Raw genomic sequence first — 27,182 nt, forward strand, 5'->3', positions numbered from 1 at the left:
TACTGTTCATACCATTACAACAGCTCTGTAGATCAGTCCATAAGCACATCTACACTGCATCCTTAAAGTGGTGTACAGCCATTACATTATCTAGACCTCATTTAATAAGGTATTTCATATTTCCATATATCATTCACAAAAGGGTTCTTTAAAGATCAATTCACTGAGAAGGGCAGGGTTTTTCAAACATCTGACTGCAGACCACAAGTGAGCGACAAAGCACCCTCTGGTGGTGCTTGGGCTTATACTGGTCAATAGTGGTTCAGAGGTGGCAGGTTATGTGCAAAACTGTAGTAATTAAAACAACTGAAGAAAAAAGAACTGCTTAAGTGTTGCATTGATAAAGTGTGTGTGGGAAACAATGAATCTTTGGCGGGTGGCATGGTGGCTCAGCAGGTAGTGTCGCAGTCACACAGCTCCAGGGACCTGGAGGTTGTGGGTTCGAGTCCCGCTCCGGGTGAGTGACTGTGAGGAGTTGGTGTGTTCTCCCTGTGTCTGCGTGGGTTTTCTCCGGGTGACTGTCTGTGAGGAGTTGGTGTGTTCTCTATGTGTCTGCGTGGGTTTTTTCCGGGTGACTGTCTGTGAGGAGTTGGTGTGTTCTCCTTGTGTCTGCGTGGGTTTTCTCTGGGTGCTCTGGTTTCCTCCGACAGTCCAAAAACACATGTTGGTAGGTTTGGCGTGAATGTGTGTGTTGCCCTGTGAAGGACTGGTGCCCCCTGCAGGGTGTATTCCCACCATGCGCCCAATGATTCCAGGTAGGCTCTGGACCCACCGCGACCCTGAACTGGATAAGCGCTTACAGATACTGCATGAATGAATCTTTGGCATCACAGTGAAGAGACATTGTGGGTTATATTCAAGTAGTTCTTTGTGAGTTATATTCAAGTAGGTCTTTAAATTATAAGCCACAATAATAAACTTGAATTAATAAAATACTAAACTATATTCCTCTCATAATTTTGACCTCATCCTGTGATGTAATGTACTGATTTTTGTTCAACCAAATGCAAGGATACTCAGTGGAAGAAACTAGAGTTATAGTTTAAAATTGAGAGTGTCTGTGTGGTTGAATACTGTCCAAGATGGAAACTTTTAACCTTGATGTGGAATATTCAAGTTCCAGTGATAATATCAAGCTTCGTGATAATTCAAAAAATGAGATGAGATATAATATCAAGTATTTGAGATCTGAGAATGACTGAGAGCTTTCCAAACAGCTAATATTTGCCCATCCACTCACTAAAGTAGGAGCTTTTTCTCTTTCTCGCCCTTTCTCTCTCAATTCTGGGCAAAGAGAGAGGGATAATCCAAAGCCAACACTGCAGCTTTAAAATCCAAAGATCACTCAGTGTTGAAACTAAAACACACAGGCAAAGTAGCTTAATGCGCCCTCTGGAACGTTCTTAAGGTGAATAAACTACTTTAAAGACAATAGAGCATACCTTGAGCTTGAAAAGACGAACTTCACAAGAAGTATATAGTGTGGTGGAACTAAGCAGATTTCTCTGTAGGCTGCAGTAAGATGAGTCGGTAACACTCTGTGGAAGGAGAATAAGACATACACTTACACTAAATATACTTAGACTGAATGTAGAGTTAGTTTAAAATAAACACCCTCAACTTTCATTTTTTGTCTTTTAAAGGAATTACCCAAAATAAGGACACACCTGGAACCATAAGAAACAGCCCAAACATTGCACTTAATAGTTAGAGGCGTAGGCTTGGTACTGGAACAGTGCCAGTTCAGTCCCCATGGCTGAAGTGCACTTGAGCAAGGCGCCTATCCCCCTGTGTGCCAAGGACGTCTGCAGGCTACTCGTGTTTGTGTTTGCTACTACAGATGGGTAAAATGCAGAGGTCAAATTTCATTATCTGTAACTGTTTATCCAGTTGAGGGTCTCGGTGAGTTCAGAGCCTACCCGGAATCACTGGGCGCAAGGTGGGAACACACATTTACACATGTCCTGGTCCTTCACATTCGCTCACACACTCACACCTATGGACACTTTCTGAGTCACCATTCCACATACCAACATGTTTTTTAAACTGGAGCACCCGGTGGAAACCCAGGCAGACACACAACACACAACCTCCAGTTGCCTCACCGTTTCGCATTATACATTATATTATTCATTCATTAATTATCTGTAAGTGCTTATCCAGTTCAGGGTCGCGGTGGGTCCAGAGCCTACCTGGAATCATTGGGCGCAAGGCGGGAATACACCCTGGAGGGGGCGACAGTCCTTCACAGGGCAACACACACGTTCGCACATTCACTCACACACACTCCTACGGACACTTTTGAGTCACCAATCCACCTACCAACGTGTGTTTTTGGACTATGGGAGGAAACCGGAACACCCTGAGGAAACACACGCAGACACGGGGAGAACACACCACACTCCTCACAGACACTCACCCGGAGCGGGAATCGAACCCACAACCTCCAGGTCCCTGGAGCTGTGTGACTACGACACTACCTGCTGCGCCGCCCTACATATATATATTAAAATGAAAAGCAAAGGTAGCTGCAGTACCCTCAACACCCCCACTTCCTTGTTTAGACAGGGTGCGAATTGTACTGTGATGCTTGACTCACAGACTTGTCAAGGGAATCCCAGGGAACTGTTTTAAGGCGTATAATATGTCAACTTTAACAGCATATTATGCTTTGTCCAGCTGCAAGGTGAACTTTTGGTTTGGCATTTGGTTGGATCTGAGCAGGTAAGATGCTTCTGTAGAATTTAGAATTCATCCTGGGGCGACTGTAGGCAGTCACATCATTAATAAAGACAAGTGAGCCAGTTCCCCTGGCAGCCATACATGCATGTGTCATCGTGTTTCAGAGATAAGGTGGTTTGCTTTGGATAATGAGCATCCCCTGTGTTCCTCCACACTTTCCGCTTTCCATCACTCTGGTATAGCTTGCCATTATTTCATCTGTCCGTAAGACTCTGTCCCAGAACAGACTTGCACTTTTGAACTGTAAACTGGCTCATGGTTTGGATTAGAGGTCAGCTTCTGAGGTCAAGCTGCTGTGACAGTCTTTTCAGGGCAGTCTTTAAAAGGGGCATATTATGTCCCTTTTCCACAAGTTAATGCAGTTCTCAGAGGTCTTAATGAAGTTTTTTACATGCTTTTGTCAAAATACCAAAAGGATCGAACATCACAGCAGTGTTCTCCCCGCCTGCTCAGAATGACTCATTTCAGCTCCTGTTCTTTAAATGAGAATGTGTCACAGCTCACTGAGCAGAATCCCTGGATGTTAGCTATTTTCACTTGGTTCTCTTTTTTTCTGTTCTTGATTTCACCATATTTAATCAGCATGCTTATTTCTCTGCAATTGTTATTTGTTGGTTTTGCTTCATTTATCCTCATCTTTGTGCTCTCACATAAAATGGGCCCAGTGCGTGATTAGAAAGTCTCTAACTGAATAATTATACAGCCCACAGAAAACTGACTGGGTTGTTTTATTTCACAGTTTATGGTTGGCAGGAGCTCCAAATCTCCATATTAATGTGCTACTGCACTCAAAAAGTAATAAATATAGTTTTTCATAATATGTCTCCTTTAACACCTCTGTAACTATACACTGTATCAACAGTTTTTCTCATCACTGAATGCATTCATTGTTTATCCACTGTTTTGGGGTCTTTTGTAGGTTGCTACATTGCTGGCTATGGTCAAACACAAAGTGCATCCATGCATTACATCAAATAATTGACTTCACACACTTAAAGTCATTCTGACTATACAACTCCACAGTGGCCTGCATTTGTGACACAAGTGCCCTTAGCGATTGTTTGAAAAAATGACCTAATTTGTTTGTTCTCTCATGCATGAATTAATAAAGAAACATACATGGACCAAGAAACAGCTAAAGCAGTTAACTTTCCATTTCTTTATCTACAGTCGTATGACAAAGTCTGAACACCCCTGATCAAACTAACCACCTCTACAGGCAGCAAACCATCCATCCATCATCTGTAAGCGCTTATCCAATCCAGAGCCTAGATGGAATCATTGGGCGCAGGGCAGGAATATAACCTGGAGGGGGCGCCAGTCCTTCACAGGGCAACACACACACACATATGGTCACTTTTGAGTCACCAATCAACCTACCAACGTGTGTTTTTGGACTGTGGGAGGAAACCCACGCAGACACAGGGAGAACACACCACACTCCTCACAGACAGTCACCTGGAGGCCAACATTTGCCTACTCACTAGAGGCTTGCTCTCGCTCTGTCTCTGTTCTGGGAGATGGGATAACCCAACGCCAGCACTACCAATTTCACTACAAATTTCTTGAAAAATGTATGTTTAATTTCTGTCACACTGGAATAGCTTGAGAATGAGAATAAATTACAGAAAATTCAATGGTCTAAAGCATTTGTCCAAGCTTTTTATTATTTCTTTTCAAATTAATATGTTTGATTAAGCAAATAAACAGTAATCGTTTTTTTATTTTCACTTAGAAAATCAACAAATCATCATTCATCAATTCATGAATATTAAAACGTCTGTGAGTTTTACACTGTTTATCCAGTGGAGGTACCAACACTCATATTAAAGCTGAATGATTTCTTCATTCCATAAAGCAATCAAAATACTGTCCAATTAGCTTCAGACTGTACTCTGTGTCCACTGTGTGTTGTCAGTAAAATAACATTGTCTCCACTAGTCTAGTGCAATGTGGTGCAGAGCTGGAGAGGGAAAATGGACACTGCAATGTCCAGCATCTGCACAGTAGCTGAACTGAGTTGTTAGATATGTGAGTCTGTATTTCACACCTGTCTTACAGGGGTAGCAGTGTGTGTCCACATTGAGGCATGACTGACAGCTGCAGGCTGACTCTGCTGTTCGGAATTTTTAATTCAGATGCCCGATCAACTCTCATGACATCTGGGCTGCCATATCGTGCGCACCTGTGGACCAGATATATAAAATATATTGGTATATATATACATAGACATACAGCGATATAGGTGCACGTATGAGATCATCTTGAAGTAACACTAGGCAGTATGTTTACCTTAAAATTACAGCTTCAAAATAATTGTGATACTTCACTGACCTGTACTAGTGTTCCTTTAACATCTTATTTAAACTCATTAAATTGTAGAGGATTTGACCTTAAATTCTGTTTAAAATCACTGTCCAAAGAGTAAATAGTAACTTTATAGGAGAAGGAAGGAAATCTTAAGATTTGACAATAGAAGTCAATGTAAAACGTTTTTATTCCAGGGAATTCTGAGCCATGTCTATTGGTCCTTTCATCATGAAATTTTCAGTGTAAAGAACAGCTGCTATGTTCAAATGATGTAGTGAACCTTAAATCGACACAAGTTGAAATACATGATTTTCTTAGGACCATAATGATATATGAAAAGTATATCCATTGGTGGCACACAGTTTGCTATTTCTGTGACTACTGCCATTCCTGTTACTGCTGTTACTAAAGAACCTATATATTGTGTAGGGTGCACCCAAATCTCCTGACTCAAATTGCTTTTCACCAATGTGTGAGTGTGTATGTGTGTACGCAGTGCATGTCTCTGACCACATCGATCCTCATCTGACCTCTGGTGGGTCTCTTCCAGTGCTCTTGACACTCCATCCCCTTCCACTCTCATTATTTTCCTCATCAGAACTGTCTCCACAGACTCACAGACCATTTTGCTTTCTGGTGGGGTCAAGGGGTCAGACAGGCAGCCCACCGGCCACACCACAATGACCCCTGAGGCATCTGACAGCAAAGGTTCACCAAACCACCTCACTTTGTTCTTAGCATTAGGAGGCTCCGTCCAGCGCAGGCAAGTGACCTTCTCCAACCACACTACAAGAAAGGACAAAGATTTGGATTAGTTTCTTAAGAGTTAGGGTTAGTATTAAGAGTTATCGATTAAATGAGGAAATCTGATTTGTTGAAGATTTCTACCAAATGTAATGATAAAGACCTAAACAAATTTGATAACAGTTGCAGATAAACGTAACTAGTCAGAATTGGTGGTAATAAATACAAAACCCATGAATCACTTAAAGCCATATCAAGTATATATAATATTGTGTTAATCTTAAAGATAAACAACAGAATATATATTTAACCTTTGTTATATTGAATATTTGCACAGATACAGCACCTATAAAAAGTTTTTTTTATTAAAGAAATCATTGTCAAATGAATGTGGCTTTTGACACAAATAATAATAAAAAAACAACAACATTAATATCAAAGTGAAAATAAGTCCAGTGGAAACAGACGAAGCTCTTCCTCTCTGTGAGCTGTCTGCATTGTGTTGCTCTAGAGTCTCAAGCTTCAGAAAAACCAACCCTCCTCAAGGCTGCCTTAAGATATTTGTTTCAAAAGATTGTTTTGAAGGCTGGTACATTCATAATTACCTTGGTAAATTTTAGTGCACTTTTTTTCCTTTACTGAAATAACAGAAAAAATGAAAAATAAAAGACTGCCATTAATTTTAGAACATTATTTCCCTCAACAAAAAAAAAAAAAGCTTTGTACATTTTTTCCCAACATATTACATTCAACCAATTATCATGCAAAGGATTGAATGTAACAATGAACAATCCAATATACAGGGGGTCTTCGACTTACAACGTTGATCCCTTCCTACGTCGCATCGTAAATCAATTTTCGGTGTAAGTCGGAACATACGTACATACTGTACGTAAATAACATACTGTAAGCACTTATCCTATCCTAACACCTATCCTCCTCGGTCCGCGTAACCGTGTATTCTTCCGCCGCGCACATCAAACACGAAGTTCGCGTTACGACGTTTACGACGCAAAACCACAAGTCGAAACAAGGCTTTATACAGTAAATGGGAGATGTGTCGTAACCACAAAACATCGTAACTTGGGACTGACGTAACCCGGGGACCTCCTGTATTCCAATAACCTGGAGAAGAAAGTGCATTTAGGTGAAAATCAAAATTGACATTTAGAAGACACCAAGCTCTTCGACTCTTTTAAGAAAATCACTAATAACAATGTCTCAAATGTTACAAAATTGAACCACAACTAGGTTTTGGTAATTCCAACATCAACCGATTTCTCTAACAAAAGCTAGGATTTTTTTAATGTCCAAAAATTAAAAACAGCAGTCCTTAGGTATTTATTTTTCAAAATAAAGAAATTAGCTCTTTCCATTTTTGGAAATTTACTTCTGATTATTTAAAAAAAAAGCCTAATACATATACTGCAAACACAAACACCTGAACCAGATCACTAAGACATGCAAAGATATTAGTACCTGAAACATTTTCAGAAGCATTTGTGCATCAAGCTCCATGATAGCCTTTTGAAATAACTCAAACATGTACCTGGAATAAGAGGGAAACTTAAAGGCAAGTCATAAATCACATTAAAGTGTCTCAATTAGTGACACAATCGCCAAAATTCTTCAGAACTTCTTCACACCCTCAGATATGGTCCTGGCATACTTTGGAGAATCTGTATTGCTTACACACTCATATTTGATGATGTAGAGGCTGATGAATGTATGGCCAGTTTGCCTTTTGGCATCCTCAAAGGTTACATCCTAAAGCTGGATTTTCACCTGATGCCTGAGCAAGCTACGAGTAACTTAAACTTGAACACAGACCAAAAAAAAAAAAAGAGTAGTTTTCAGGACATTAGCACAATTTTGCTCCCCTCAGGACGCAGTTTTACTTCCTAAGAACTGCTGAAACCAAAATTGAAATTAATGCTTTAATCCCATTTTAAGACTTAGCAGTACTTCAATGGATAGAAACAGTTATTGCAATAAAAATAACATTGGATTAAATTTGTCTAGATCATGATCACCACTGGCATAATGCATATACAATTTTATTTGTTGTTGTATCCACTCCCCAATGCATTAAAATGCAAGGGGGAAAATGTGGAAAGTATTTGTTAAAAAGTACACATACTTTTAGTTGTTTGAATCTCAAGTATATTTTCAAGCACAAAAGTACAAAATGAATTCTGTCAATTATAAATGATACTGCAAATCTGCACTGTAAACCTCCCATGAAGTTCAGTATTTGTAGGGACTATATCCTAATAAAAAATAGCATTTTTTATTGAAGGAGTTAATATACATCATCTTTTAAAACAGCCAAATATAACAACAAAATGACAGATCTGTGATGACTGCGTGGCTGAATCTTACCAAAGATGAAGACCCTGTCCAATCAGGAAGGCCAAATTTGCTGCATATCCTCCCCCAATGAATGCAATCAGGGGATCAGCTAAGCAGAGGGAGACACACAATGAGCCAACACTTCCAAATTATAGGCTTCCATATAACAATCTCATTTATGCATCTCCCCCATAAATGTCAAACAGAAAAGCTGGTCCTACAAAGCAAATCAGGCAATGGCCAATTGTTGTTACTGTCAAGCAATAAAACCATATAGAACACAAACATAAATAGAACATGGGCCCAATTTCCTCCAAGGTGTTAATGGCTAATGAATAAGTGCTGGCTCACTCACAGAAGAAACATGTGACTGAATGACTGATAACATAATGATAAACAACAAAACCTTTTCAGACTACAGCCAGTGTAATGGAACATGGAAATAAGCTGTTAAAAATTTGATTTTCTGTTGTGCTACTTGGAAATAAGCTATGGAACTTCCTCTGGATTTTCCACTACATTCTATTACAGGTGTAACATCCTGCATGTGTTTAGGTTTTAATCAATTTTCAGAATAAATACCATTAAATGTTTAACAGCTTCAGTGGTGTGATAATGTACAATACAGGGGTTTCCAGGTTTCAAATTCAAGCAGGAAACTGAAATGCTGGCATCACATTTCCACTGAAATTATTCTATTAAACACTTATATGAAGCTTTAAAGATACAAAGGTAGACAAAATGTAAGGTTTACAAGTTCCTTTAATTGAGTAGTTTGTATTCAGTTTAATAGAAGAGTGTCCTATGAATATGTAATTTAATTAACATTGAATGAATTCATAACTGACAGTAGACTTAGTCAAACTAAGGGAATAATTTATTAAAGACCCCCGTCCAGTGAAAAGAAAGTTTGTTCCATGGTTAAAATGTGTGGTTTTGTGTGTAAACTAAAAGACGTATCATGAGCAAAATAAGTAGCCAACACCACAGCTGAGCATTTCCACCGTGTAACTGCAGTGTTCCTGACGTCAAATCCTAAGGCTACAAGCGAGCTCTGGAGTTGTAAATGCAGATCTCAACTGCATATTCAGAGCCATGCATACTGAATTAAGGGTAATGTACAGAATTATATATATAAGACATTATATATAGCGCAAAACATGGCGCTTTTTCCTTCAAGTATTAAGTTCAAAAGAGATGAGAAATTGTGTTGTTTTTTTTATTTTCTAAATCCATTTTATATATCTAGGGCGGCACGGTGGCGCAGCATGTAGCATCATGGTCACACAGCTCCAGGGACCTGGATTCCTGCTCCGGGTGACTTTGGAGTTTGGTGTGTTCTCCCCGTGTCCGCGTGGGTTTCCTCCACAGTCGAAAAACACACGTTGGTAGGTGGATCGGTGACTCAAAAGTGTCCGTAGGTGTGTGTTTGTCTGTGTTGCCCTGTCTAGCACAGGTCTAAAATCAGTTACTGCTGTGATACACACTCCTAAAATCAAATCATATCAAATCAAATTTATTTGTATAGCGCCTTTTACAACTGACGTTGTCACAAAGCAGCTTCACAGAGTCTTCACCCTCTCCTTTTTAAGAGATCACAGTCGCTAATTGTTAGCTTAATGTTAGTTCGGTGCACTAATCTGGCCTCACTGTCAGGATTCTACCAGTTGCATTCTGACTTGTCTGTACGTCTGCATTTGTACTGGCTCTGCTACTGGTCCAACGTGAATGACTGCATGCACACGTCATGCCAAAATAGCAGACTAGACTTGGGATCAGTCCATTTGTTTGTCAGTCAAGTTTCTTTTCCTGCAGCAGTAGGCAGTTCTTGGCCATGTTAAATGGTGAAAGGTATCAAATTTTCTTCTAGAGAGTCTGGCAATGCAAAACTAGCGATACATGCTGGAAGTACTCCAGCAATATATGTTACAAACCCAATCACATTTAATTCTGAGATTCACACCTGCACAATCTTAACACATTTAGCATGATGTGTGTGTAAACTCCATTATTTCAGTACTCACAGTGCACTATAGAAGGAAAGCTGGGTAATTGGGACACAGCCGGTGTCTGTCAGCAGACCAGAATCCCCGCACACTCAGTGATTCAGTTCAAAGCATGTTCTCTGTATTTTTCTGAGAAGCTGACTCTTAATGAGAAGATGAATCACCTGCTCACCCAAGTTTGCCAACCTTTAGGATATTTCCTCTCAATTAAGTAGGGCTTAACTGTCTTTTCTAACACTTGCTGTGAAGCCATTCAGTGAAAACAGGCCTCGTGCCCACTCTGTAAAGAAGCCCAAGCGGTGTTCTTTCATTAGCACGAGGAGGAGGCTAACCTTTGGGAAGGCGGGAGAATTCAGAGGCGCGAGCCGCTGCTGCTCGAGCGCGATCGGCTCCTTGACATTTCCTGCGAGGCTCGATGACATTTACCGAAGTCGTCAGGCTTGTGAGTAAAAAAAAAAATGACAACTCTGAAGAAGAAACAGCTAAGCGGCAAATTTTTGTTCGAGAAGATCTCGTTTTATCAGCTTTCTCACTCCTACAGAAACTGAGCCATCCAGACGTAATTTACGCTACCTACGAGCTTGGCCTCCAGCTCGACTTATACGCCGAATAGCCCAAGCATTAAAATGACTATTGTTTCTACAGTCAGCGTTTTACCAGCTTCATATACGGGTACTTTGTAGCTCTACAGTCACAGTCGGTAGTCCATTTGTTGCTCTTCAAATATCGTTAGCCTACATTCACCCTGATGTACTGCTGGAGTGCCTCTGCTGGAATGAGAATAGTACCACAGCCAACTGCACCCCGTGACTAGTAAAGACTAGAGGATAAGTAGTCTTAGTGGGGGGCTTCTGTTTGAATGAAGCTTACTACATACTATAGGGTGACCAGACGTCTTCTTTTACCCGGACATGTCCTTTTTTTAAACGTAAAAAAATGTCCGGGCGGAATTTCACAAACGTCCGGGATTTTGTTTTTCTAGAGCTTACATAGAACTTCGAGAAGTTTCGTTCACAAACTAGTCCCGCCCTCCCCTACTCCGATTGGTTCGCTTGAGTGAGAAGGGGGCGTGGTGAAGTAGCCTAAAATCTTCTGATTGGACGGTCTGACTGTAGAGCTACCGTTATTGGTAAATAACCTTCTCTGTAAACATTTAATTGGTCAGTCTGCACGTCAGTAGTCCTTGTTTACGTCAGGCAAAGCTCATGGACCTACCCTCATCTCGAGCAGCTATGCCGAAACGTAAATGTAAATTCTCGGATGAATTCAAAAAGAAATTCCCATGTTTTCCCATGTGTAGCAAATAAAGGTGTAAAGGACCTAAAAGCACACATAGGTTTAGCATACAACGGCAGCGAGGGGCGAGAGCTCATCACCCAACCACACACCGAGACGTGTCCTTTTTCACCATCTCAGATCTGCTCACCCTAACATACTATACCCAAAAATGTATAGCTGTGAGTTAAAGGGTTTATTTTATTAGTTTAAAACACGACTTCCTCTGCTTTGCCCAGAGACCCTGATGAGAAGTGCTATCTTCGCTCACAAGAGTAGACTAAATCCCAGTCAGTTACAAGGTTGGCTTTTGCACCCACCCACAGGACTGGCCCTCAGAGCTTTTTTACAAAACTTGTTTACAAAATTGAGTCAATGCTATATTCTATATGCAAATATTAAATTATATCAGGTTTATTTCTGAAGATTTTTAAAGCATAGATATGGCACTGTGGAGTATTTACTTTCTCTACATGGAAGAAAAAAAAGGTAAAATTAAAAAAGACGCCTACTAATAAGTTTTCTCCATGTATTTTGGGGCTAACAAGTCCCCAGATGAAAACATAACTCAAGAGTACAGGATTAAGGCATTGTCAAACCATTCCAAAATAAATGTATAAATCCATGTGAACACAAAATTCTAAATTGACCTTGAACCAGCAGGAACCATCCATGCCAGACAGTCAAAATTCTTCATAGTGTTGAACCAGCCAGCAGCCAGGACCTGTCAAAGCCCAGAAACACAGCAGGACAGAACGGGGAACGTGAAGGAGAAGGAGACGCAGATGCCCATTCACTCTGTGAGCTAAGAATACTACTGTACATTCACCAGGGACTCCAGGCATTTCTGTACAATTCTGCATTTTGGAAGACAGCCATTATTGCACCACACTTGGCTCTCTTTGAAAGGTTACGCTGGTAGGAGCTATGGAGGATGACAGTGGTAGAGCTAATTAGTTTAAAAATGATGACTTCTCTGACTCTGGCATTCAGGGAGTGGGATAACTGCACTCACCAGACCATCAGGATGGGTTTTGAGATGTTGTTAAGTAAAGAATGTTTAGTACAGATTGTTTCTCTCACGCAGACACACAAACACAAACAACAGCAAGAGCCATGGTCATGATTTTCTTTGTACAAAGCAGGACCCAGCAGCTCATCTGTTGCTGTGGACCACCATAAAGAATGAAAAAAATTGTATAATAGTCCAAATAGGCTTAAAAAGGGGGGACACAACAAATGAGAAGAGATACAATTTTTTTTTAGCTCGTTTACAAATCTTACTCATCATTCCTCTCCATTCTCCTGTATTTCATTTGTATACAAAAAAAACACAAATATTAATCAGACAAATAGACATGAAATTAAGACTGAGGAACATATGTAGAAATGTATCAGCAACCCACTACTTTAACAAGCCCTTTGGAAAATTCAATAACTTCGAACCATGTTTAAGTGTCTAACTTGGCACTGTATCAAATTCGCATTAAAGAGACTGCTTGATTAGATTTGTGACTAGTAACGGAGCGGGCATAAAATGAGCTTATGCAGGGCTTAATGAATTAAACTCATTAAGATTGGAGATTAGACTCTGATACGGTCATTCACTCCTGACAGAACTCTTAATTTGATCCCCTTAGGCAACATAGCAACAGTGCAAGTCTTAGATTACTGCAAACACTTGGATGCTTTTCAGTAACGCTGGGAATACTCCACACAATTTTCTCATCTTTTCTGTCACACACCAGTTTTCATAACTGTAATGGAATCCTTAGCTTAGTTACAAACATTTAACAGCAGAATCGTGGGATGAGAGCAGATGTTAAAAGTAAATGTTCAATTACACACTGCTTAATGCAGACTGAATGCAGCTCGTGTCATGCAGACATATGTAACATTTTATTTATTATGGTTTTTCACAGTGGATATTCCTAGTTCTTACCAATCTGGCATCATTAACCCCTAATGTGCCAAACAGGTTCAGCATGGTATGTGTTAGTATTCCTTTCGTGTAATTTTCGCAGGGCCCTTGGTTGTTTCTAGTACCCCTACTGTTAGGAACTGAACGTGTGAATGCTTTAAATTAAATACGCTGATGGACGTTTCTGAATTTGATCAGTATTCTAATACATTAGTGAATATGTACTTCAGCTCTAAATGTAATTCAGATTTTTTGAATTACTTCAGATTTTTTGGCCAGGATGCTGAACAGCACAGTGCAGAAATCCACAGTCCACTACAAACTCATTTCATCATACAAACTCACATCGCATCCCTTTACTTACTGGAACAGGAACTTAGAGCTCAATCACATTACACCAACCAAAACATCTCTCAACTCACATTGTCATAATGCATTTAAAATACATATACATGCCTATATTGTTGCTGTCCAATTAAAAACATGTATTTTTTAATTTACTACATCGTATGATCTGAGCATATCGTGTGAAAAAGTAATGATAAATGGATCAATAGAAATATTCCAAAATTACTTGGAATAAAATCTATTTTACATTGACTTGACAGCTAAGAAGGTTTTTTGCTTCTCCTGTAGTTACTATTTGGGAGATATATGTTTTAATTAAAGGGTGGCGCAGCAGGTAGTGTCGCAGTCACACAGCTTCAGGGACCTAGAGGTTGTAGGCGATTCCCGCTCCGGGTGACTGTGAGGAGTTGGTGTGTTCTCCCTGTGTCTGCGTGGGTTTCCTCCAGGTGCTCTGGTTTCCTCCCACAGTCCAAAAACACACGTTGGTAGGTGGATTGGCGACTCAAAAGTGAGTGAATGTGTGTGTGTGTGTCTGTGTTGCCCTGTGAAGGACTGGCGCCCCCTCCAGGGTGTAATCCCGCCTTGCGCCCAATGATTCCAGGTAGGCTCTGGACCCACCGCGACCCTGAATTGGATAAGCGGTTACAGATAATGAATGAATGAATGAATGTTTTACTTGGACAGCGATAATACTGAATATACACTGAAGTATCACTGGATTAGGAAACCCTATCTTGTATTTTTCTCATTATTCATTTTTATCAGCTTCACTGATTTTACTGAAGGTCTTTGTAGTTCTACAATTACAGACTGTAGTCCACCAGTTTCCATGCATATTTTCTTATTCCCTATTTTTCAATGGTCTGGGCCTCCACAGGACCAGCAAAGAGCAGATTTGATTTTGGTGGTGGAATATTTTCACTGAGATGGTGGTGCTCAATTGACTGGATCAGACACAGCAGAGCTGCTAGAAATGTAAACATCTCATAGTTCATAACTGTATATTTTAAGTGTGCAATAATGTGTGTATACATTTTGAATAGTGTAAATTATTGTGCGTATACACTGTACCTTTATTGTATATTTTGTTTTTGGGAGGTTTTTCACTCAACTTTTCACATGTGTATGAAAAAATTACAAAAAAGAAAACTATGTAATAAGGGGCAGCAAAATTACTCTATGTCTGGACTGTGGACCCACCATTAAGTTAGTGTCTGTAAGGTTTATTTCCTACACTAAAAGAACTAAGTTTTTTCTCAGTGAATCTTAATAGGTTTCATCTTTTACTGTGTATACAAATATAAGCAACTCTTACCAAGCAGTTGTGAAAATCCAGTCTTACCAGATAGGTTAATGATATTGTGCATTCACCCCCAATGAAGATATATAGTTGGATCAGCTAACGAGAGGAAGACATGTTGAGCAAATGCCTCCAAATCAAGGGAGGATAAAATTTAAATACCTGAAGTAGTAAACCCGATACCAGGCTTCTGCAGAATCTTTCTTCAGGAACAAGGATAGGAGTTAGTGGGCAAAAAAGAGCAAAATTTACATAACATTTTATCATCTTCTGTGTTCTTATCTTCGTTCAGTTTCCCTCACTTAGTGGTGCTGTTGCTGCAAAAGAAACATTTAAAATAATTATAATGTGTGTCAAAATAGTCAACTTTATACGCTGTAGTCATCATCATCAGCTGGGATGGGCAAGTGGGGCACCCCCCCTGAATTAAATTCACCATCAATTGGAGATCTGAGCAAATTTTCCTTCCGTAACATGACGTATATCTAAGAGAAACTGGTCATTTGGGCAAGAAGAATTATGAATGGGACATGATTTTATCTGTTGCAAGTTGATTGGAGGGCAATAAGGTGAAAAGTTGCCGTTTCAGCACAGGGTTATTACAGATAAACATAAGCTGTCCACTGTCACAAGTCTCTTACGTAATCATAAGTAAGAAGACATTTTACAGGAAGAAAAACATTCTACATTTTAATAAAAGATTGAATGATGTTGTATAATGAATTTTAATAAAAGTGATCTAGGACATGAACCAGTTCTGAAGTTCTGATAGTTTCTTTTCAACTTCACAGTATGAACCACCTGTGATTCCATGGATTAATTAACTAACATTTTATAAAACAGACAAAGGGATAATAAATGAAATAATGAAATAATAATGAATAAATGGTGGTTGGAAATAATGAAATTAAATATAAAAATGAAAGTTTCTGCCTATTTTTCTCATTTAAATTTTAAATTAAATTACAGTTCTACTTTAAAGAATTCCCAAAAATAAACAGGCCTAACTTGATGCCAATGTAATCTCTGTCATTTGAAACCTGACTTCAAGATGCTATTGGAGAGCTTGCTGGCTAGCCTCCCCTAATCACAAGCCAGTTTGGGGGGTGCGATGACATCAGTGAATTGGCCCCATCACCAAGACTGTGGAATATACATTAAGGAACGTATGCTGGTATTTTTACTCACCTTGTGTTTCAGGTCCTGTTCCTGGGGGAATGGTGGTGAATTTCCTGTCTCTCTTTGTGCTAGCCGAAGGGCCCACGGTGAAGTATAGAGAGGTGGGGGGAAGAGCTGGATCCGGGAACCTGTGAAAGGGAAAAAGCAAATAAGTAAAAAAAAAAAAAAACTATGTACATAGGTAAATACTCACAGGTGAAGCTGGAATAGATGTGCCAGGGATATCTGTTAATGGTTATAATGTAGGGTGTAAATATCTTTTTGTAAGTATCTTTGTTACCTTTTTTACAATTTCCCTGTTGGAAAAATCTACATAAATCCTAATTTTCCAATATATTAGCAAGACCCACCAGAGTGTTTCTGTTAGCACCACAAAACCAGACACAGCGCCTCACCTGGACTTGTGAAGTTACTAACTGGACCCTAGAGAACTTGTGACAGACTGGCATCCCATTCACCATCCTTACGCAGTGATTCAGAGTAGGTTTTGGACTCACGTGACCCTGAATTAGATAAGTGGTTAAAGGCATTGAATTAATATCCCATGATTTTTGGCATGACAGTGTAAATTAAATTATGTTCATAATATTGTTAAAATATATCATTTGCAAGACTGTTTATGGGGTTAATTGTCATCTGTGTCCTTTTAGTAGTTCATTAAAACAGATACACTTTTCCAAAGTTAACAATTTGGACTATTTTATCACATCTTTGTGAAAATGAAACTATGTCATAACAAAACATTGTTACAGGAAAGAGAAAAAAACAGCCATGCTCAAAAAATTATTGTACTATGCCTGAAATGAACCAGAAAACGGCAGTCTCGCAGAAGATGGATAACCCCCCACAATTCTCACTGCACACCAACCAACCACCCCATAACCAAAACACAACCCCCAATAAACACAATTAGCCCCCAGGGTTTACCAAAATGGTAAAACTGCTTGCCAAATCTTAGTCTGTCCAATCATTCAGCCGTCATCACTGTAAAAGACCAGGTTTAATATAAGGCATAGACAATCTTGTTGCGCAGTGTTTAAACACCAAAATTGCACCCTTTACACCACATTTATCCGCACAGTTTAGTGGACGGAGTAGACAACATCCCTAACTTCATGACTTGCCGAATAGTTAAGCTGGCAGTGACGGTATTAAAACTAACCCAATATCGTTGTATACTGTTGAAACACAGAGTCAATGTTCACTTAATAAGATTATGATATCTTGCTATTTCGCTACTTACCAGTATAAGAAGCTCTTGCAGCTGAGTTTTCTTGCATGGGGCGCGCAGAAAAACTCCAAGAGGACGTTTTTTCCGTTAAGTTTGGTCCACGTCATGACATGACGGTTAGCGTGATTACCTTAAGTTGCGGCTGATTAATATTACGTTCCTGGACGTATTGTATGTTTATCTCTCTCTCTCTCTCTCTCTCTCTCTCTCTCTCTCTCTCTCACTGAGTAGCAGCATGACAAGCCCGCGAAGTGCATGAGCCACTGATTGGTTAAAGGGAGCAAAGGAGAACGCTGATTGGCCAGTTAAATCAGCAAGTCGCTATTTCAGTAGGGTCTTTGAGAAGTGCCTTCCTCCGCGCCTTGTGTTAACAGCTTTTACTACGCTTCATTTTGTTTGTATTTCAGTTACTTTCTGAAAAATGTCCTACTCTGAGCTTAGGACTGCAGAAACTGAACTTTGTAACTTTTGGAGGTGGGCAGAAATCCCCCCTCTCTTCCACCATACCAGGACAGTGCTGTAAAAGTGAATTACACTCAGCAACTTTAGAGGGCGCTCGCGTACAAATACCAAATAATTACTATGTTCCTTTAAAACAGGCTGTGGGGGCCAGGTTTGTGTGTAGTCTGGTTGATTTTCTCCTGTTTTGTGGTCAGATTAGGGAGACAGGTTTAGCCATTGTAATAATCTTTTCTTTTTTAGGAAATCTATAACCACCAAAAATGCACTCTAATCTGCTTAGGGATCATGAAGGTAAAAAAAAGACATACAAGTGGTAGACGTACATGGGTGCAAACAATATCAAAAAGAGCACTGTGCCTTGGGAAAGGCAAAGGTGATGAAATCATATAAACATCCACAATGAAAAGTTAAAAAATAAATAATCCCAGAGAAAAAGATCTGGGCACGATGGACACTAAATGGCAAGTATGTGTAAACAAATGTATGAAAAGGCTTATGTAGCAGAGAATTAATGTAAAGCTGAAAGATGGGTACATTTATGAATAACAGCATTTAAAAACACAAAAGCCTAAGTCTCTTCATTTCAGGGAGAAAGGAATCCCGCTGTGTTTTATAATGAGGAAACGCTGTTATCTTTAGTTAGCCATATTATTTGTGTCATATAATGCACTACAGTGCATTCATCTGTTCCTGTGACCAAATCTGTGAGTTATTTACAGAACGTATATAATAACTTTCTTTACATACATAGTGCAGTGTAAGCCCAACTGTAAAACAATTACTATTCAGCTATAAACTTTACGTGTCCCTATTAACGTAGTGCACTGTCTGAGTGTAGTAGTCTTAGTATAATAATCTGTGATGTCCACTGTGTAGGGAGTTTGCCGCTATATGGGACACAGCTTGAGTGTCTCCTCAGTGACAGTGGGACAAAAGAGAGCTGTTTAAAATGTGACACAAATAAATGGATCAGGGTTCCTCGCTTATATTTCTGTAAGTTTAGTTTTAAAAGAAACAAAACTATCTAAACATCACAGACTTTGTGTCTATGTAAATAACGAGTAAGTCCTCAAAATTACTGTTCACTAGGGTGACCAGACGTACTCTTTTACCCGGACATGACCTCTTTCTTAGACTTAAAAAAAATGTCCGGGCGGAATTTCACAAACGTCTGGGATTTTGTTTTTCTAGAGCTTACATAGAACTTCAAGAAGCGTTTCGTTCACAAACTAGTCCCGCCCTCCTCTACTCTGATTGGTTCGCTTGAGTGAGAAGGGGGAGTGGTGAAGTAGCCTAAAATTTTCTGATTGGACGGTCTGACTGTAGAGCTACCGTTATTGGTCGATAACCTTCTCTGTAAACATTTAATTGGTCAGTCTGCATGTCAGTAGTCCTTGTTTACGTCAGGCAAAGCTCATTTACCCACCCTCATCTCGAGCAGCTATGCCGAAACGTAAATGTAAGTTCTCGGATGAATTAAAAACGAAATTCCCATGTTTTGTGTAACAAATAAAGGTGTAAAGGACCCCCCACAGATGTCACATTAATCAGGTCTGTCCACTTGGTTGCCATATTGGCAATGCCTCTGGCCAATTATTTCAAGTCATAAAAGACAAGGAGCATATTATTGAATGGACAGAGACCAAAATGAAGGTCATTACCATTTCAAAAACCTTTTCTCAATTACGTTTACAACCTGAACAAAACCTCATTGATAGTTTGTGCCATTTGACTAAATAATTCACAAACATGATTTTTGAGCTTGTTCTTTCCACACTGGCACAACATTTCACAGCCAGAGCAAACTGAGTGGCTCTATTTGGTGTAGGGCAAGATCCATAAACAGACTTCATGTTCATCATTCATACTTCAACCAGTGAATGGTCAACTCGTGTATAAATGTCTCTAGCAGGGTGCAGTTGGTCTTTAAACTCACATTGGATGGTGGGAGACAGGGTTTGTGTTTGAGGTTGTGGGGAGGATTCCAGGCTCATGTAGTCATTTCAGTGTTAGCTTGTTAGCATGTAGCATTATTCATATTTAAATCCTTAGGTATAGATTTCATGGAGGAAAATCTTGTTTCCCCACAGGTCATTAAAGCATTCATTGTAGAATGTCCCATTAAATTCTATCATGAAGAAACCCAGCTCACACCGGAACTACTTATAGGCATGATATGAACTACAGAGTGACACAGAGAGCCTAAAGCACCATGCGGATGAATGGCTCTCACTTCTGGAAAGTCATACTGCCAAAACATTTGGAAGTAATGAAAGGTGGTGTTTGTGGGTGTTGGTGAAATGGATCAGATACAGTTGTGCTGATTTTTAACACTTCTGTGTCACTGCTGGACTCTGCCAACCAAAAAGAAGAAAGTAGAACTGACATAAGGCCAACTAATAGGTTTTCTTCCAGTAACTGCAGAGAAAAACAAACCCTGAGGAGAAACCTTGAGTATAGGATTAAGGTACTGTTATTTTTAAAGAATGTCACTTAAAACACTATCAAACTATTTCTAAGTAACCTTATCAAGCCATGTGAACAGTAAATGTTAAAATGGACCTTGAACCAGCAGGAACCATCCATGCCAGACTGTAGAGTGTAGAAATGGCCAGCAGCCAGTACCTGTCAAAGACCAGAAACACAGCAGGACAGAACGGGGAGCTTGAGGGAGGGGATGCGGATGCCCATTCACTATCTGTGAGCTAAGAATACTACTGTACATTCACCGGGGACTCCAGGCATTTCTGTACAATTCTGCCTTTTGGAAGACAGCCATTATTGCACCACACTTGGCTCTCTTTGAAAGGTTACGCTGGTAGGAGCTATGGAGGATGACAGTGGTAGAGCTAATTAGTTTAAAAATGATGACTTCTCTGACTCTGGCATTCAGGGAGTGGGATAACTGCACTCACCAGACCATCAGGATGGGTTTTGAGATGTTGTTAAGTAAAGAATGTTTAGTACAGATTGTTTCTCTCACCCAGACACACGAACACAAACAGCAAGAGCCATGGTCATGATTTTTCTCTGTACAAGGGAGATAAGCCTCCTTTATTGTGTTGCTGTAGAAAACCATAAAGAATGAGAAAATACAAGAAGTCGTAGCCCAAATGGGGTTTAAAAAGGGGATTCAACAAATGAGCAAACAATTGTGCGGTTAGCCTCTTTGCTTATTTAGGACTGGGGAAGGGACATTGGAAAACAATGTGCGGTTCACTTCTTTAGTTTTCCCTCAAGCCTTTGGTCCAGCAGTGTTGCAGGAGGCTTCATTGGATAATGCAGCTTTAGAAGTCAGGCCTGTCCTTCTTCAGTTTGCTGTAGTCAATGTTCACTGAGTAGAACTTAGGACAAAAACAGACAAATGACAATCAGAAAAACAGACATGAAATTAAGATTGAGAAACTAAATTAGCTATTTAAAATAAAAACCCACTACTTTAACAAGCCCTTTGGAAAATTCAATAACTTCAAACTATGTTTAAGTGTCTAACTTGGCACTGTATCAAATTCGCATTAAAGAGACTGCTTGATTAGATTTGTGACTAGTAACGGAGCGGGCATAAAATGAGCTATGCAGGGCTTAATGAATTAAACTCATTAAGATTGGAGATTAGACTCTGATACAGTCATTCACTCCTGACAGAACTCTTAATTTGATCCCCTTAGGCAACATAGCAACAGTGCAAGTCTTAGATTACTGCAAACACTTGGATGCTTTTCAGTAACGCTAGGAATACCACCCCAGTTTTCACATTTTTCCTGTCACAGAACAGTTTCTTTAACTGTAATGGAACCCTCAGCTTAGTTACAAACATTTAAGAGCAGAATCATGAGACATGAATAGATTTAATTCTTCTTGCATCTACTGCTTAATACAGACTGCATCAAATCCAAAACCTTTGTGATAATTTCCTTGAAGCTTTTCACAATTATCATCATCTCTAAAACACTGCACTGTAAATGTAAACAAATTGGCCAGCAACACTTAAACTTTGAGACAAAAGCATAATGAGTAATCTGTAAGCACTTATCCAGTTCAGGGTCGTGGTGGGTCCAGAGCCTACCTGGAATCATTGGGTGCAAGGCGGGCATACACCCTGGAGGGGGCGCCAGTCCTTCACAGGGCAACACACACACACTAACTCACACTTATGGACACGAGTCGCCAATCCACCTACCAATCCACAGTTTTTGGACTGTGGGAGGAAACCGGAGCACCTGGAGGAAACCCACGCGGACACAGGGAGAACACACCAACTCCTCACAGACAGTCACACGCAACGGGAATCAAACCCACAACCTCCAGGTCCCTGGAGCTGTGTGACTGTGACACTACCTGCTGCGCCACCGTGCCGCCCCAGAATATTCATGATACACCTAAATCTTTAACTCTACAATAGGCAGGTGAATTGGTAAAACGTGAGGGTACCATGAATAAAGTTTCCATGAAAGGTTCAGTGTTTGCAAACAAAAATTGTTTTGTGGCTCACCACTTTGTGCCACATTTGTGTGAGAGAACTGTCAGTTATTTAAAAAATAATAATAAAAAATAAATAAATAAATTGTACCTGTAGGGAAACAGTGTTGAATTAGCATGGGCTTTGAGCATTCCAAGAAACTGTTAGTGCTACTGTGATAAATATAGCCACATGGGCTTGGGAGGCCTTTGAAAAACACTCGTCACAACAGTCCACTCCTGCATCAAGAAATGCAACCTGAATCTATTATATAAGGAGACAGCCACAAATCAATTCTATTCAGGACCACACAACTTCTGGGCCCAATTTCTTTAGAAGTGATGAAACCTTTCCCTGGTCATTTATTAGTGTGCACACCACAAGGAATTCTTACTTTCTGTATTCAATATTCTGGTCAAGAAACAATCTGAGGAATTACTGTAATAAAATAATCAAACAATAACTGATTCCACAACAGTAGACAGTTTAAGTGTGCTTAACTGGCCCGTCTGCTTTTCAGATCTCTCTTCTATAGCACATCATATAGAGGAGAACCAGACGAAGGCAACCACCAACTGTTGAACAGCTGTAGTCTTATCAAGCAGGAGTGCATATAAATAAATAAAAACAAAACACATTCCGCTTGCCAACTTTAAAGAACATGTATCCTCAGTTACCAATTCCTAAAACAGTGTAATTAAAATTAAAAAGTTGATGTAAAACAGTGATGAACATGCCTCTGTCCCAACTTTTTTTTTAGCAGTGTGCTGCAGGTTTGAAATTTTAGTTGTGTTTATATTTACAACATTAAATAAAGGTGTTCAGTAAAACAATTGGAAATTTTGTACTTTTATCAGGAAAAACGAAAATAATAATAAAGCTGCAAGAGAATTAAATCAGAATTGAACTTTATTGCATTTTACACCATTTCTATACTTTTCTGGAAATGGGGCTTTTATTCATTCTGGTGTTTTCACAGTCGTTATCCATCATTCCTACCATTCTAGCATCATTAACAGCTTTGTATGCAATTGTCTTACCTTGTACTGATCAGTGGGCCCCAGTTTGTTCCAGGGCTCAGGGTTGTTTCTTTTGTCCCAGCTGTGAATGAATGAGTGAGTGAATGAGTGAATGATTAATGAAAGCATGCATGAAAAACTAAAGTGCAAACGGTTTCTCTCAATGCCTTTAAATGCAAAAGGGGGAAAAAAAAAAAAAAAAAAAAAAATCAATGAAAGCTAAAATATCTTTCAGTGCCTCAACTAAAGATTCTCTTTAGCACTTTATCATTTAATGCATTAATGTAGCAAATGAGTGTTTTTAAAATACACCTACATTTACAATGTTTAAGTGAAGCTAAGGGGCATCAAAATGACCTTGCAAACCTGTACTGCCAACCCACAACTAAAGTTAATCAGTAAGGTTCATCTACCACAGAGAAATAAATATTTTCTTTTCCATTGAAATTTCCTTGCATTAATAGGCATCATCTTTTAGTGCATACACAACTATGCAATGACAAATCTGTTATAACCGTGTTGCTGAAACTTACCAGACATCAGGGTTACGGAGACCCAGTCTAGCCAGGTAAGTCAACGACATTGTGCACCCACCCCCAATGAAGACTAAGAGGGGGATCAGCTAAGGGGAGGAAGACAGACAATGAGAAATCACATTTAAATCATGTTTCCATGTAAGCGCCTAACATTTGTATCTCCTGCACAAAAGTGAAACAGAAAAGCTGGTACTGCAAAGCAAATCAGGAAAAGGTCAACTGTTATTACTATCAACCAATAAAGACATAGAACACAAACACCAATAGAACATGGACCCAATTCAATCCAAGTTGTTACTGGTTAATGAATAAGTGTTGGCTCACTCAGAGGAGTAGGGAGAGTTATTGAGCCTGAGTGATAACCTAATGACAAGCGAGCACAAAGTAAAACCTACTCAGACTAAACCCAGAGCAACATCCCCTTGAATAAAAAGCTGTTACACTTGGAATTTCAGCTGTGCTACTTATAAATAAGAACTGGTAGTCAGACGCTTTCCCTACATCCTACTACAGATGCAACAATCCTCGAAATTACTTATTTTCCAACTTATTAACGATGACTCATTTTCAATTACTTATTTACCCGTTTCTTATTCCAACTAAAAATTGTGATTGTCACACAAACGAACTAGCAGCTAATTTATATATAGTACAGGCATCCTAAGCACACAAACGTCTGTGTTGTTCTCTGCTGTTTTCATAGATGATCCAGCTGCAGGCCCTCACCAACACAGTGTGACTGCCCACACAGCAACAAGAGAACATCTAGATATACCTATTAAAAGAAATCCAAGACAAATCCAAGATGGAGAACCCCAAGGCCTCCAACTGGATTATCACTGCTTAAATGTGCTTGTGTGTGTTTGTGTGTTTAGCTGCTGCTTTCTCTGGGATTCACAACACCATACTGAGAGGGACATATTTTACAATAATCCAACTTCTGTAACCAATTTATTTTTTTCCACTTTTTACCACTCAAGTATTTCTACTGCTAGAGCCATCAACCTGGGGCTATTCCACAAAGCAGGATTCCTGTTAGCCAGCTGAACTGAGCTCAAATTTAAAGACTGTCCTATAGGAATCTCCTTCAGACCTGTTCTTATTGGACAGCCTTGACTTTGGGCTTAAGCTAACTGGATATACTGAGAACTCCCAGCTTTGTGTAATACCCCCCTGTAGTCCAAAAGTAATAAGTTCTATGCTAAGCAATTTCCTTCCCATAATTCATTACTTACTTTAGTACATCAAACCATGTTAAGCTTTTGCCAAGTGTTTAATAATGTCCCTGCTCAGAACAGGAGGAACGTGTGGCTGAATACAAATCATATGTTTTGGTCTGAGATGCTGGAGCTCTGTACTCATGCACAGAGCCCTTGACGTGGCTCTACACACAATGCTGAAAGCTAGCTGGCTGCACAAGAACAGACAAGGTTCTGCCAATAATACAATGGACAGCCCTTCTCAAAAATGAAAGAAAAAATGAAATACCAGCTGTTTGAAGAAGGGCTGAAGGTAGGGGTCTGAATTTTCAGTTGGTTATTTTGAAAAACTAGCTTAAGTTTACTGTTTTCTACAAAACCCCTGCCCCCAGCATTTTAACAATGTGTTCCCTCAGTTGAATAACTTATTAAACCAAGCAGTCCAAGAATAAAGCCTCATTCAACTGGACTAATTGGAGAACAGTTATATCAAGAGGAATACATTAATAATTGAAGAGACAACAGTAAAATTAGGGAACAATTTATTAAAAGAAAACATTTTTTTAAACTTGTTAACAACAGTGTGGTGGCGTTTATATGCTAGAACATAGTCAAGGTGATGGCTGAGCATTTCCACTGTGAATCTGTAGTGTTTCAAAGAGTTCAGCAAGTGTATTAAACAGCTACGACGTCTGACATCATAAACCTAAGGACCCAATCCTGTCAAATTATGGGGAAGGGCTTTTGAGCTGCAGGAGTTAATAAAACGTACTTGCCTGCAGTTACTAATTTCACGTTTCTCAAATGTAAAAGAAAGCAAAAAGGTAGAGTTTCATGTAACACCCTTTAAGGCACTTAAGATTCTTTTAAAATAAGTGCCAAGTGTGTAATTTTGCTGCACTGAGTAGTTTTATTGTTTAACTTATAGAATGAAGGGGACTATAACTTGAGAGAATAAATTATTTACATTTTAAAAAATGAATGCTTTAGATGTGTTTAATATATTTACAGCAGGTTGTTGATGTATTTGACTTTAATCGTTTACGTCAGGCAATCACTATTCTTATGCTGACATATTTAAAAATGACCGGAATGGAGACCCAGCTTGTAATTCCAGCAGCAGACTGTGTCGTTAAATCAGGTGAAAGCAGACTCTTCTCATTGGGGGTCCTCAAGCGGTGGTCACGTGACTAGGGGGCTTCTGGTTGGCCGCCAAGGAGCTGACGCTGTGAAACAATACTTTTCAGCCCAAAACACAGGGTCTACTTACAGTCTAAACAATAACGCTGTGATACGGTCTCACAAACAAAGACTCTTCCCCCTCGCCTTTTTACCGCCCTATTTATCCGCTTCAGGGTCGCGACCTTCTTCTCGAACTTTGTCACAGTTCAGTGTTTACCGACTTCGAGACTGCACAGCTGAACATATTAAAAAAACAGGAACCCTTTTACACGGACATGGTTTTTCGTTTGATTATTTCTAAACAGTGATATTAATGTATTAATTAAGTGTTCATTACACTTATAAATTACAGTAAAATAAAACAGTCGCTAACTGTTAGCTTGACGTTGACGCATTTCGTACTATTGTAGTAAACAAACAGGCAGTATTCGACACCTCAACAAAAATTATTACGAATCGCGGTGTTTTACTCACAGACGGATGGGTTCTCAGCTGTCGACTGACAGTTCCCAGCATCTTTGCGGATTGAGATGAGTTTAAATCTCCCAAATTGTCGAGCGTAAGTGGATTAAGTCGCAGTCTCGCCAACAATTGCTCTTTTATAGCGCTGATGTGTCGTTCAGGAGCGAGTCGACACCTTGAATTGAATCTTTTAGTTGATCGTACGGAGTCAACTCACATCCAAGAGCTGTTTTTCTTAGTCTTAATCAGTTAATGTTCTGCTACTTGGGTACTTAAGGACTGAAGTAAAATCAAATGTACATTACCGAAAAACGAGTATATTAGAAGTACATAAATAGCAGCTCTACTTTGTATACGAATCTGAAAATGCATCATTATTTTCCTGGCTTAGTTAAAGAAGCCCCCTTCTATGAAACAAATTAATTAATTCCCGATTCTCCCCTCGTTCTCAGGTT

The 27,182-nt window shown here is 39.5% G+C and overlaps 1 protein-coding gene and 2 long non-coding RNA genes across 7 annotated transcripts in view; all 3 read right to left on the reverse strand.

Annotated features, from left to right (window-relative positions):
* The window catches only part of LOC136665271 (uncharacterized), a 48,209-nt gene extending 37,088 nt beyond the window's left edge, over positions 1–11,121 (reverse strand). For 3 of the 5 annotated variants that reach the window (XR_010795216.1, XR_010795215.1, XR_010795214.1), the window contains exons 1-5: positions 10,173–11,121; positions 8,179–8,257; positions 5,563–5,838; positions 4,793–4,927; positions 1,443–1,538 (exon numbers count right to left, since the gene is read on the reverse strand). This is a non-coding gene — a long non-coding RNA (uncharacterized lncRNA). Of the gene's footprint in view, positions 1–1,442; positions 1,539–4,792; positions 4,928–5,562; positions 5,839–7,275; positions 7,346–8,178; positions 8,258–10,172 lie in introns of all 5 variants that reach the window. The other 2 variants (XR_010795218.1, XR_010795217.1) reach the window with 2 other exon arrangements.
* Positions 11,122–11,506: 385 nt separating this feature from the next.
* LOC136665273 (uncharacterized) lies at positions 11,507–17,545 on the reverse strand. The gene is made up of 4 exons (XR_010795219.1): positions 17,421–17,545; positions 16,573–16,680; positions 16,187–16,305; positions 11,507–15,315 (listed from the first exon to the last, which is right to left on the reverse strand). It is a non-coding gene; the product is annotated as an uncharacterized lncRNA (long non-coding RNA).
* A 3,348-nt stretch (positions 17,546–20,893) lies between these two features.
* Positions 20,894–26,901, reverse strand: ndufa4a (NDUFA4 mitochondrial complex associated a). The gene is made up of 4 exons (XM_066643001.1): positions 26,740–26,901; positions 23,882–23,970; positions 23,370–23,430; positions 20,894–21,214 (listed from the first exon to the last, which is right to left on the reverse strand). The coding sequence occupies exons 1-4, from the start codon at positions 26,779–26,781 to the stop codon at positions 21,158–21,160; spliced, it is 249 nt and encodes an 82-aa protein (XP_066499098.1). The 5' UTR covers positions 26,782–26,901; the 3' UTR covers positions 20,894–21,157.
* Between the last annotated feature and the right edge of the window lie 281 nt (positions 26,902–27,182).

The sequence above is a fragment of the Hoplias malabaricus genome, chromosome 13 (genome assembly GCF_029633855.1).
Source record: "Hoplias malabaricus isolate fHopMal1 chromosome 13, fHopMal1.hap1, whole genome shotgun sequence".
Classification (NCBI taxonomy): domain Eukaryota; kingdom Metazoa; phylum Chordata; class Actinopteri; order Characiformes; family Erythrinidae; genus Hoplias; species Hoplias malabaricus.